The sequence below is a fragment of the Oryctolagus cuniculus genome, chromosome 16, assembly GCF_964237555.1.
Source record: "Oryctolagus cuniculus chromosome 16, mOryCun1.1, whole genome shotgun sequence".
Lineage (NCBI taxonomy): Eukaryota > Metazoa > Chordata > Mammalia > Lagomorpha > Leporidae > Oryctolagus > Oryctolagus cuniculus.
In genome coordinates, this window is record NC_091447.1 from 34,565,413 (window position 1) to 34,578,514 (window position 13,102).

A 13,102-nucleotide genomic window follows, 5' to 3' on the forward strand; every position below is an offset into this window, starting at 1 on the left:
CCCAGCAAGAAATTTCTGGTAGGCCACTGGGGGTAAAATCAGTAGACAGACAGAAAGTTTTCAAAGTGATACGTCAGATGCTGTGGGAGTACAGATCATGGAGCACAACTCCCATCTGTGGAACTTCAGAAAGTCAAATAAGGTTTATAAAGGACAATAACCCAGTCCTGAAGGATCAGAGCTATGGGCTGCCAGCCATGGAGGGCAGCAGATGCAGGATGGCAGAGGAGTGAGCAAGCAGCATGTACGTTCATGAAAAAGCACATTGCTCTCATGAAGTGCAAAATAAAAGGCTATGACAGATGACAAGGGTGTCTGTGCTCTGCTAGGGGATTTGGAGTCTAATTACTAAGTGTTGGAGAGAGGATGCTCAGACTCATGTTCTGGAAGCATACCCCGGGAGTAAGAGTCGGTGATGGTTACGGGGGAGATGTGATAAAACAGAAGTCAGAGGAAAGTGCGCATTGGTCTGGAAAAGAACATGGATTCAAGATTTTAAAATTAGAATCACTGCCTGGATGACAGCAGAGTGCAAGTATTAAAATAACTTGGAGACGTCCCATTAAGATGAAGAGACATGTGGTCTCTCTTCTGGAAGGGAAATGAAAAGAGTTTTTAAGGCTCAATTCATAGATCCCTTAATTTAATAAACAGAGTAATTTTGCCTCCACCTTATGTCTGTTAGAAGGTTAGATGAGATGATTATATGAAAATGTTTGCTAGAAAGGTCCTTAGAAATATGAGAGTCCATTGTTTTCCTACCTGAATTCTTTCCTGAGCCTTTATTGGTTTATCAATAAATAGATAAATAGATAAATAAAGACTATTTCAATCAAAAGTCAACATGAATGTTGAAGATACTCTCTGAAGTAATAAAAGACATTAAAAACTGAATAATAATTTTCAGAGTTACTGTAGAGTTTGGAGAGAGAGAGAATCTCAAGATCGCAACACTGGGAGCTTTCTCAATAGTGTATTTTTAAAATCTAGCCTCTGGTCTGGTTTCTCTTTGCTTCAATTTCATCTTTCTGTTTACTCCTCTTTCAATTCCTTTCTATTGATAAGTAGAGGTGCTTTGGACATTGGACTACTCTGACTGTTGGAATCAACCATAAAGGCTTCACATTTCTATGATTCAAAAGAAATCAGGATAATTCAAGAAATATTTAGGAAATTATGTTTATGCTTTGCATTAAAATATAACAAATTATATCTTTAATTATTAACTTTAGATTCTTGACTCAGCTCCTAAACTCCAAAAACCTTGAAGCTATAAAAACCTATGATGAGGCATGGTTTGTCTTTGTTACTTCATTTATGCTCTCTGACAGTGAATGCAATAAACTCCATGTATGCTTTTACCAAGAAAAAAGCTATTCTCAATTCTCATTTTCTTTCATTTCTATGGAAATCTTCATAATTTTTAGTGTAATTACTGCAAGCAGATGTTCAGTGCTCTTATTCTAATAATAGGAGATACAGTAGAATGAAAAGGGATAGTTTGGAAGAGTTCGTGAAAGAGTTTGATGGTGTTCGTGAATATAAGTCAACTATGAGGAAATTGGGGAGTACTTTAACGATGTCAAAATACTTAGTGATATTTATGAAAATGATGGCCTATGAAACCATATTCTTAAAATTACAATTGCTAAGAAAGTGAAATTTCTTGGAGGAATTTAACGAATTTAAGCATTTAAGTCTCATTTTAAATTCATAAAAATGAACCCAAGAATTTTCATCTTATAGAAACCTCTTACATAGGGTGTAACAGGTATGCTTAAGCCAAGGCTTTAAAGTAGGTGTAAATTGTAAAGTGGAGACAATGTCTAATTCTTTTGCATCTGCATTATATATTTCATGTAAAGTATTTCTTGTTGGAGGCTTAGTTAAAATGCCTAGAGCTTCATGGATGAAAAAAATAAGCTCTCTAAATGCAAAGCAGTCTTTTCAAACTGAATAATTATGTTAGGAAATGTATCCCCAAAAGACACCGTATGTAACACACAAAGGTTAGCACAAGGAGGATTCTAAATGTTTATAACAACACAATTTGAATCCAGCTAAGAAATTGTCCTCAGAGAGACTAAGGAATGCCTCACTGTCCTGTGCCTACACGAGTGGTAGAACTACATCCATCACATTGGTGATAATCAGATGTGTCCACTCAGATACAGTGGGATGGATGCACACACAATCAAGTTCTCAAATGGCTCTCTGGTGGGGACATCTGGGGGCTGGATATATTCTAACTGAAGGGCAGCTGACATCGAAATGTGGAATTTTCAGAAGCACTAAGCAGCTAAATTTTCATTTCTCTACATAGAACGGTATAAATTCAACTCATATTTATATAGATGCCAAGTTAATTTACTTCCATATCTTCTCTGAAGCAAAGCCACATGGAATAATTCTTAACTAAGCAAAATAAAGTTTGTCAATGAGAAGCAATCGTTTCCCTGGTAAAGAAGGATAAAGTTATTTTCTGCTCCTGTTAGGCAACCTTATTTCCAGAGTCATTTTTTAATATAAAAAATAGAGAAAGTAGCTGGAGATAACAAGTTATGGAGTGGCCTATGAGAGCCATAGACCCATCTGTGTTTTGTTTTGTTTCTTTTGGCTAATGTTTCCAAATGACTTCGGCATGGCATGCCGGAGATTTAGCTTTAAAAAGTACAGTTCCTAAAAGTTCTAATCAGCTGAGTTGATCAAAGCATTCATTGAAAAGGACTGAAGACTTGAAAGATTTCGTGTTCTCACAGATCCATCACTGAGTATTCAGTGGCTTTGAGCCAAAATGTGGAACCCTAGACATGTCAACAGTGCATACTCTTTGTATGGGAGGCAGCGTGTGGCTGGTGCCATGCAACACTGACAAACAAGTTGTGAGTGCCCTTTCTTGACTTCTTTGTGAGCTACATCCTTTCTGTCATTAAGTCACTTGGCATCTGGAGCGCTGTTATCACCACACCGGTTAAACTGTAGATGGGGCAATTGTTTGGTACTGGGTTCAAATCTCTGATCCTTTGTCACTTGTCTCAATTTCCTTCAAAATAAAAAACAAACAATGGTAACAGTGTCAGAGATTACTGTGAGAATTAGCTGAGATCACGTATACAATATTCCCCGCATAGTGCCTGACAGAAGCGGGGCATTCAGTAACTACTCATGGAATGAATGTGTCCAGCCATGTATGCTCTATATGAAGAGTTGTATAAAAGGAAGTCCACAGAGAAACAAACGATGATAGGCATGAAATCTAGATGAATTTGTTTTATGTGGCTTCCCTTTCAAGAGCTAGTCTGGTTCTTTTTTTATGTTTCATTTTTTTCTGAGGTTTATTTCATTTATTTGAAAGGCAGAGTGAAAGAGAAACAGGAAGAAACACATAATGAATCTGCTGATTCATTCCCCACATGGCCACAATGGCCAGGGCTGGACGAGGCTGAAGCTAGGATCCTGGAACTCCAGCTGCATCTCCCACATGCATGGCAGGGCCAGAAGTGCTTGGGTCGTCTCCCACTGCCCTCCCAGTACCTCAGTAGTGAGTCAGATTGGAAGCAGTGCAGCCAGGACTTGAGCCAGTGCTCTGATGTGAGATGCTGGAATCACAAGTAGTGGCTTCACCCACTGCACCACAACACCAACCCCTTTAGTCTAATCAAACCAGTGAGCAATACAGAAAAATTATAGAACAATGTGTATATGTGTCACCACAGAATCTTTTTAAAGTACAGATTATGATTCAGTGGGTCAGATCAGCAATGCTGCATTTTCGTGCAATGCATTTGATATCTGTCCACTGAATGTACTTCACCAAGGTCCTGGGGCATTTGAATGCATGACAGTTTAAGAAATTGAGTACTTTGATCCATGTGTGTCTAGAACAACGTTCTGTTTCATGACACAATAGCTTCAAAATTAACTCATGCATCTGTATATTACCCAAAAAATGACTTAATGCCTACTATGCACTAGATACTGTCCAAGGAGCTAAGTATCAAGTAGTCAACAAAAGAGATAAGGACAATGCCATCATTTATTCTAGTGGTGACATCAGACAACAAGCATGTAAACAATTAAAACAGCTAAGTACTTATTAAAATATAAAGCTATAAGGTCACTGTGAAAGGTGTGCAATCCACGGAAGCCGTGTAGGAGGAGCAAAATGAACTGAACCTGAATGTTGAGAAGCAGTGTGCTTGCTGTGTGAAGGCCTGAAGTTTTCATACACAGGAAAAGTGCAAAAGCCTCCAGGCAACAAGAGCCTAAGGGGAAAACACCTGTGACTAGAACGTGATGCTTTAATGGGTATGTGAGACAATGATGTTCAAGAAAGCTGAGCTAAAGCTAGCCCAGTCCTGCCAGAGGCGCGCAGGGTGCAGAAACCATCCTCAGATCATCAGCAGAATCATAGAATGTGGGTCTGAGGCACTCTTCGCTATGCAGAGGAATGACATGTGCTCTCTGAGAGGAAAGATTGTGCCTACTGGAAAATACACCTGGCTAAGCAAAACAAGATGAAAAAGAGCTAACATAAAGCAGGGGACACAGTTCAAATAAAAAAAATGACTTAAAGAGAATTTCAAACATGTACATCCCTGTAACAAACACAAATACATCACTTATGCCATGAAAACTAATTTTAATAAAGCATACTTCCAGAAAACTGCCGATTGCTACACAATAACTTAAACTTTTCACAGTAGAAATGATTGGGTAATTACTAGAGAAGATATAAAATCATAATTCTTGTTGACTACAGGCCATAGCCCTAAACATTCTTGTTTCTAACAAAATATTGGAAACAAAAGTGAGAGTCCAATAAAAGAAATAATGAGATAAATAAAATATGTGCAAGCTCGTCCTTGCACAAGTCTAGTAAAAAGAGTAATCATGCAAATTTCAAAATATTCCCTCTTACTGTAATGATTTTTTCTACTGTACCTATCTGCATATATATGTATATGTATACTGTCTCTAGCATTCTATTTTGTTAGGATATATGCCAAATCCAAAGCCAATAAAAATAGAATTTAAAAGAGATACCACAGATCAGAGTAATTAAAATGAACAGTGTAACACTGATTCAACTATTTTTGAGGATTTATTTATTTATTTAAAAGCAGAGTTACAGAGAGGCATAGAGAGACAGACAGACAGACAGAGGTCTTCCATCCACTGATTCACTCCCCAACTGGCCGCAACAACCAAAGCTAGGCCAATCTGAAGCCAGAAGCCGGGAGCTTCTTCTAGGTCTCTCACATCGGTGCAGAGGCCAAGATCTGGGCCATCTTCCACTGCTTTTTCGGGCTATAGTAGAGAGCTGGATCAGAAGTGGAGCATCTGGGACTCGAACCAGCACCCATATGAAGTGCTGGCACTGCACGTGGTGGCTTTACCCCTAGGCCGCAGGACCAGCCCCTCAAGTATTATTTTAATGAGCCTCCCTTACTAATGAGGAAGTCTAACAATTTAGGGCCAATCCAAGCTAATGGCTATTAACACATCAATTGACGTTTGATTTGGTTTAATGATTAAAAGCCTGAAAACCACTAGCTATCACATTAGAGTATTTCCAGTTGACTTCTGGTTTTCTGTCTTCAAATGTGTGAATAAAGGAGAATACATTAAAGTGATGCTTTTGGAGTGAGTGAGTGGCCTAGCAGTTAAGAATCCTGCATACCATAGTGTACCGGGGTTTGACGCCTGCCTTCTGACTTCAGTTTGCTGCTAATGCAGACTCTGAGAGGCAGCAGTGACAACTCAAGTAAATGGTTCCTGCCATCCTCGTGCGAGACCTGGCTTCAGCTCATGGCTTCCCTCTTTGACCACAGCTTGTTGCTGATCATTGTAGATATTCAAGGAGTAAACGAGCAGATTGGGAATCAATTTCTCTCTCTCTCTCTCAGAACAATTAAATATAGTTAAAAAAATAGATAATGCTTCTAACCGTCCCTGCTTGGATTGTCTAGTACCAGTAAAGAATGGCATGGTTAGTCGTCCCTTCACCCAAACGCCTGATGCAAGCACACATTTTTTTTTACAGATTTTATTTATTTTTTTGAGAGGTAGAATTACAGACAGTGAGAGGGAGAGACAGAGAGAGAGGTCTTCCCTCCACTGGTTCACTCCCTAGATGGCTACAATGGCCAGAGCTGAACCAATCCAAAGCCAGAAGCCAGGAGCTTCTTCCAGGTCTCCCACGTGGGTGCAGGTGCTTAAGCATTTGGGGTGCTGGTGCTGCAGGAAGAGGATTAACCTACTGTACTGCAGCGCCAGCCCCTACATTTTTTATGTATTTATCAAGAAATAGTTCATATTCTATGGTAAAATAACAGATTAACTTCTACTTGTTTGTGTATTGCTTCGTGGTATTCCATTGAATTCATTGTCACTTCATATTAACCAACTGAGTCACAGAGTTCACATTTTTCCTACATTCTCAGTCATTTGCTTAGACTTATTTTGCTTATCATTCACATTTAATAACAGCAGCGAGAATTTCTGTCTCATTGATTCTTTTTATATCTCATTTCATTAATTCAACAAATACTAAATGAGCGTCAATATTTTTGTAAGCTTCGAATCTTCAAGGGCAAAAAGAGAGAAAGCAAGAGCCAGGTAAGGAGAGGTCTTGTGAGCCTTGGAAACCTGGTCTTTCTCTTAAGAGCAATAGGAAACTGTTGATGAGGAAGCGCTGAAGTGGCATCATCTTAGGTCTGTTACTTGTTCACCTTGCCTGCCTTCCCAGGTCCTTCCAAGTTGACCTTCCTTAGCTGTGGCTTTATAAAGCTGTCTTAAAGCTTGCATTTTCTGGTTCTTTCCACCTAACTACAATTTCTTAAAGAATAAATCATCAAGTGCACAAACAATAATATCTCTAGGAGACAAGAGAGTTTGTAAATAGATACGTTGATGAGTTGGTTCATAAAATCATGTAATCGATGGAGTCATTGTTTATTACTTGCTCAGTGTGGCTTATCTCTGTTAAAAAGACACAAAGGGGAGCAGATTTCACTGATGTTCCCTACTGAACACATAGTATTGTATAAGGGTAAAAATCATTTAGTGAGCAGGTATCAGTAGCACGCAAATACTAAGGAATGTGCTTGAGCCACATATTTATATTTCTGATAATAAAAGTGACCTCATCTTTGTGTGTGTGTAGGTGTGTTATATAGTTGTTTCTGGTGTTCTTTTTTTAAAAAAAAAAAGGTTTATTTTATTTATTTGAAAGTCAGAGTTACAGAGAGAGAGGAGAGGCAGAGAGAGAGAGGTCTTTCATCCACTGGTTTACTCCCCAGTTGGCCACAATGGCTGGAGCTGCACCGATCTGAAGCCAGAAGTCAGGAGTTTTTCTGGGTCTCCCACGCGGGTGCAGGGTACCAAGAACTTGGGCCATCTTGTACTGCTTTCCCAGGCCACAGCAGAGAGCTGGATTGGAAGTGGAGCAGCCGGGTCTCAAACCGGTGTCCATTTAGGATGTCGGCTTCGGGCCAGGGAGTTAACCCACTGAGCCACAGCGCCAACCCCTGTTTCTGGTGTTCTTGTAACATCTGACTATAACATTTGATTATAACATTTGACTATAACATTTGACTATAACTATAAAAGCCTTTGACTTTTTTTAAACTAAGAACTAATTTATCTGTATGTGTCCATCTGGTTTCAACTGTGCATTTTACATGGGTTTGACAGTGAAAGACTATTGGTGATCATGTCTTCGCAGGAGAAGAAGTGGACAGACAGTTGTGCAGAGACGCAATCTTCCCCATCCCTGTGGCCTGCGATGCCCCATGCCCAAAGGACTGTGTGCTCAGCACCTGGTCTCCATGGTCCTCCTGCTCACACACCTGCTCAGGGAAAACCACAGAAGGGAAACAGATACGAGCGCGGTCCATTCTCGCCTACGAGGGTGAAGAAGGTAAGTCACCAGCTTCAGAGGGGACTCGGGTTCCTGCCTGAAGTTGATGTCATCCTCTTTCTATAGCCTGGGTGGTGATGTTCTATGAAAATCAACTACCAGGAATCCAGCAATCCAAGGAGATTTACAACTGTTGACTTCTGGTTCCCAGTATTTATCTTGAAAGTAGATCTTTAATAAAGGAGTAAGGATTTTTAAAAGTGAACTTATTTTGCTTTTTCCTTCCTTTCTAATAATTCAGGTTCTTTCTATTCCAAAGCATTATATCTGAGAAAAAGTGTGAATATGACTTCCAAAATACCAGTTGTTTTATTGGTTTTTTACTGTTTCAGTAGTAAGTTTTTCCTTTGAAATCACACTCTACCTTCTTATAAATAGTTATCCATATCCAAGAACAAAATTTATTTAAAATCAACACCATCATGGATATTGCTTAACTGAAAATGACACGAATCTTCTACCATTCAAGTCTGTGGACATGGGCTCGGAGATCCAAAGTCTCATATGTAGATAGTGTTCTTCTTTAAAATACATCGCTCCTAAATCGCTTCACCCCATTGGGTGAGTAAGGCATGTTTGTCACATATTCATAGCTCGCTTGCAAGCTTTATTGTCAGGAAATACAAGGCTCTTGGTAATTGCTTTTCAAGCTGATATCCAAATGCAAGTTTGGCCTGTGTGTGGCTGGATGATATAGTGTCATACTTAATCTTGTCATTCTGGAAAATAACAGGACTGAAGCAGGCAAAGAAGTAAATCGGGCCCTTTCACATTAAGGCATGTTCTTTCTCAGGAATCTAGGGGTATGTTATTTAAATATTATCAAGCTAGATGATTTGTCTTCATTCACAGTTAGCACTGATGAATAATGATTTCTCTTTGTAATGAGGACGCATTTATATATGTCTGCAAATAAGATTGAGAGTTTTGTGTATACCTTTATTATGTTTTTCTGCCTATGAAACATTTTAGTGATAGCAACTGAGAGTATTTTTATTTAGGAAAACTTGTTATCTGTGCATGTAATTCCATTGCCAACGTGTGACTACCTTGGGCTTAACACATGATTGTTATGTGAAAGAAAAAATTTTACAGATATGGAAAGTCAACCTGTTGCAAAATGGAGAGTTTTCTTTATAGCTTCCAAAACCATTTTCCTATCACCTTAATATAAACTTAACTGTTTGCTACAGAACAAGTGTGTCTCTTGAAAAACGTTTTTAGATTAAAAACAGTTACATTCCCTAAGTTGTTGAACAGTACATCTAACCTTGTATGGATTATAGTCAGACTTCAAACTCAATCAACTCAGATCATGTCTTGAGCTTCATTAAAATTAGATCTGTGGTCACCCTGCTTCCTGTAAATCCATTACACCCTGCAGACTGTCGCTGCGTGACTAGTAATGAGTGCCTTCTTGCCCCGAGTCACATGGCAGAGATTCTGCCATGCTTGCAGAACTCGCCGGATCATTATTCCTATAGACAAGACGCTTCACACTGAAAGGTCATGAAATGTTTTAAAGGCAGAAATTTATGATTGCTCTTTGCTGTGGATCATCCACATAGTTTGAGAGGGTGGGACTTCGATCATTCTTAATTAGGTCTAGTAGTTGCATCATAAGCAAGTGGTGCTGGAAATTATAGATGTTTATGTAATAAATCATAGAGGCATAAATTCAAAACATAATTTAATGGAAACCATAGAGAAAACTTCGTCAGTTGGGAATATGCTGCAATTTGTATCAGTTAATAACATTTATGTAAACTGGTGCATGAAGCACTTAATGAAGAATTTATCCTTTAAAATGCATTAATTGAATATTAATTTAAAGTGTATTAATAAAATGTATTATTTGTGGGACATTGAAACACAATTTCTCTTACTCAAAGTAAGTCTTTCATAATTCTGGGTTATTTGTTAAATGATTTAGGAACTATGCCTCTTAAAATGCTTCCCTGTCAATTAGGGAATACTTCATAATTCCCACAAAATAGGCATTTCTGTTTCACCTCAAAAATTAATTCTCTACATGTATCATAAATATTCTTTATTTTCTATGGATCAGAAAGTCCTTTGATTATTTTGAAGGACAATACCACATGGGAAAATGATATATGTTGTGTTTAATGAAATTACACAATTTTCTGATGAAATAACTTAGGGGAAAAACCCCTGTTCAAAGTGTATCTGCTTTTAGAAAATAAATGCTACATTCTGTACTTTCTTTTATCTTTGTCAGAATATCACCATTAAATGTTATAATGAATACTTTATAACTTCTCGAAATTAGTAAGGATAGATGAGGCTGTGCTGTAGTAACACATGGTCCAGAAGTTCAGAAGCTTAAAAGAAAATAAAATTTTATTTCTTCCTCCTGGGACTTCAGCCACTGTTTTCAGGGACCTCCCTGAGCTGTCTCAGCACTGCACCCCAGTGTGCAGGTGCATTTCCATGGTCACCAGGCCAGGGGAAGAAGATCACTTACAGAGTCTTGTCTGTTGATTTAAAGCATCAGCAATTAAATATTGATACCTAGAAGTGATTTAGGTCATTTTTCACATTTTACTGTTTTAGTTTTTTATTAGGGAGGGAGGAGGGGGAGAAGGGGAGGGATAGAGAGAGAGAGGAGGATGTTGTTCACACCCCAACCCCACAGTGGCCTACACCAGCTAGACCTAAGCTGGGAGCCAGACAAACCACGACTCCCATGTGAGTGACAGGAACCCAATTACTTCACCATCACCACTGCCTCTCAAGGTCTTCGCTGGCAGGAAGCTGAAGTTACGAGGTAGAGCTGGAAAGACCCTAGGTACTCTAATGCAGTGTGTAGGAAATTAACCACTTAGCTAAATACCCACTTCACATTTTATTTTAATGTAAACTGTGCCTAACTTCAAGGGAGTTAGGGAGACTATAATCCTACTGTGTGCTAGAAAGGGAGTGGTACTGGCCACTGCTCTTACTCTTGATTTACACAATCTTATTGTGCATCCTACTATGTGTGTATATGTGCTTCTGTATCTAAATCCACAGATATACTCCATGTGACCAACTTCAGTGGATAAAGGAGGCCTCTCAGTTAGTGGAATGTTATGATGTTTTCATTTGTTCTTCTTAAATTGATGGTAGAGTAATAGAGCAGTGCTTCCTCCTCTTCACAGTGCACCTCACTTTCTTCCATTGCTTTTCTTCCTATTCCTTCATTTCTAGGTTTCCTGATTCTATCCAAAAAGCCATTAAGCAGAGCCAAGAAATGTGGCATCTGTGCCAGCAGGTGGAGGGAGGGGGCCTGCAGTGGTCCACAATGGGTTGGCAGAGCTCAGCCTCCATGAGAAGAGCATCTAAAGTGGGAATAGGATATGGGTTGCCTGATGGGGAGCTTCGAGTCACCGAGTAGGGTAACGGTTGGGGCGCACGTGGCTGAATGAAAGCAGGGACTCGACACAGATGTCCCAGCACAAGCAGAGTGAAGAGGGAGCTGCTGCATCAGGCAGCCAGCCGATGGCGGGGCGCACACCAGACAGGGCAGAGTAGGGTGTCAGACGGCCTGATGCGGGGTGTCAGAGCTTTCACAGCAGCCAGGGCACCCTGAGGATGACCCCGTGGAGATGGCGGGAGCTCTGGGGCGTGGATGAGGACTGCCGGGAGAAGTACAGATCATAGTCAAGTTTCTTGTTGCTGGAGACAGGGGTTACACATATGTTGAGAAAGAAAAATAGAGGCCGGCGCCGCGGCTCTCTAGGCTAATCCTCCACCTGCAGCGCCAGCACCCCAGGTTCTAGTCCCGGTTGGGGTGCTGGATTCTGTCCTGGTTGCTCCTCTTCCAGGCCAGCTCTCTACTGTGTCCCAGGAAGGCAGTGGAGGATGGGTGAAGTGCTTGGGCCCTGCACCCGCATGGGAGACCAGGAGGAAGCACCTGACTTCTGGCTTCGGATTGGTGCAGCGCGCCAGCCATAGCAGCCATTTGTGGGGTGAACCAACGGAAAAAGGAAGGCCTTTCTCTCTCTCTCTCTCTCTCTCTCTCTCTCTTTCCTGTCTAACTACCTGTCAAAATAGAAAAATCCCATTCACTGTTTTGCTGCAAATGGTAAAATTTCATTCTATTTTATAATTGAATAAAATTTGAATAAAAAATTATATATATATATTATACATATAATAGAATTTTATTCATTTTATATATGTGTGTATATCACATTTTCTTTATTCATCTGACATAATGGATACCTTGGTTGATTCCAAATTTTGGCTATTGTGAAAAGAGCTACTATAAACATGGTGGTGCAGGTTATTCTTTGATACATTGTGTTCAAGTCTTTTGGCTATACACCCAGTAGTGGGATTGCTGGATGAGGTGACAAATCTATTTCTAGCTTTTTAAGAAATAATCACACTGTTTTCCGCAGTGGATGCACCAACAGAGGATAAGTGTTCCCTTTTGTCTACATCCTCGCCAGAATTTGCTACTCTCTGTGTTTTGGACTTTAGCCATTCTGACAGAGGTGAGGAAGTTTTGATATCTCATTGTAGTTTTGACTTGCATTTCCCTGATTGCCGCGAGCGTCTCGGGGAGTCTGGCCAGCAGACTCAACCCAGGGCCCACGACGACATTTTCTTGGGCAAGAAAAGAACGAACGACATTTATCGGTCTTTAGTCGACTTTTTACTAGAGAAAGTAAACGTGACAGAGGTAAAGAGGAAGGAGGAAAGGAGAGGAGAGAGAGAGAGCGTCCTCCTTACACCCGCGGCTTATATACAAAATGCGACCAATCAGGAGCAAGCTAGAGTCCATGCATCAGGCACACCAATCCGGTCTCTGTTCACGTGAAGGGCACGCGTCCTTCGGCCAATCAGGTGAGGTGTCACACAGCAGGCAGGCAGGCAGACTCACTGCGGGGGTCCTGGCGCCATCTTGTTGTTTACCGAGACCTCGATCCCTCTGCCTCCGGAGAGCCCCACCCGTAGGAAAGCCCCCGGTCAAAACCGAAAGTAAAAACCTCCGCCTAGCGATGGCGCCGCGGACTATTCCCTGACACCTGATGGCTAGTGGTGTTGACCATTTTTTCATTTGTTAGCCATTTGTATTACTTCTTTTGAGAACTGTCTATTGAAGTCCTTGCCCATTTCTCAACTGGATTGGTTTTGTTGTTGAGTTTTTAAAGTTGCTGATATATT

The 13,102-nt window shown here is 40.3% G+C and overlaps 1 protein-coding gene across 1 annotated transcript in view; it reads left to right on the forward strand.

The window, feature by feature from the left end:
* THSD7A (thrombospondin type 1 domain containing 7A) overlaps nucleotides 1-13,102 on the forward strand; it is a 451,027-nt gene that overhangs the window by 325,364 nt on the left and 112,561 nt on the right. Inside the window, exon 7 of the mRNA XM_070059784.1 lies at nucleotides 7,730-7,924. Coding sequence (XP_069915885.1) covers nucleotides 7,730-7,924 — 195 coding nt within the window. The remainder of the gene's footprint in view (nucleotides 1-7,729; nucleotides 7,925-13,102) is intronic.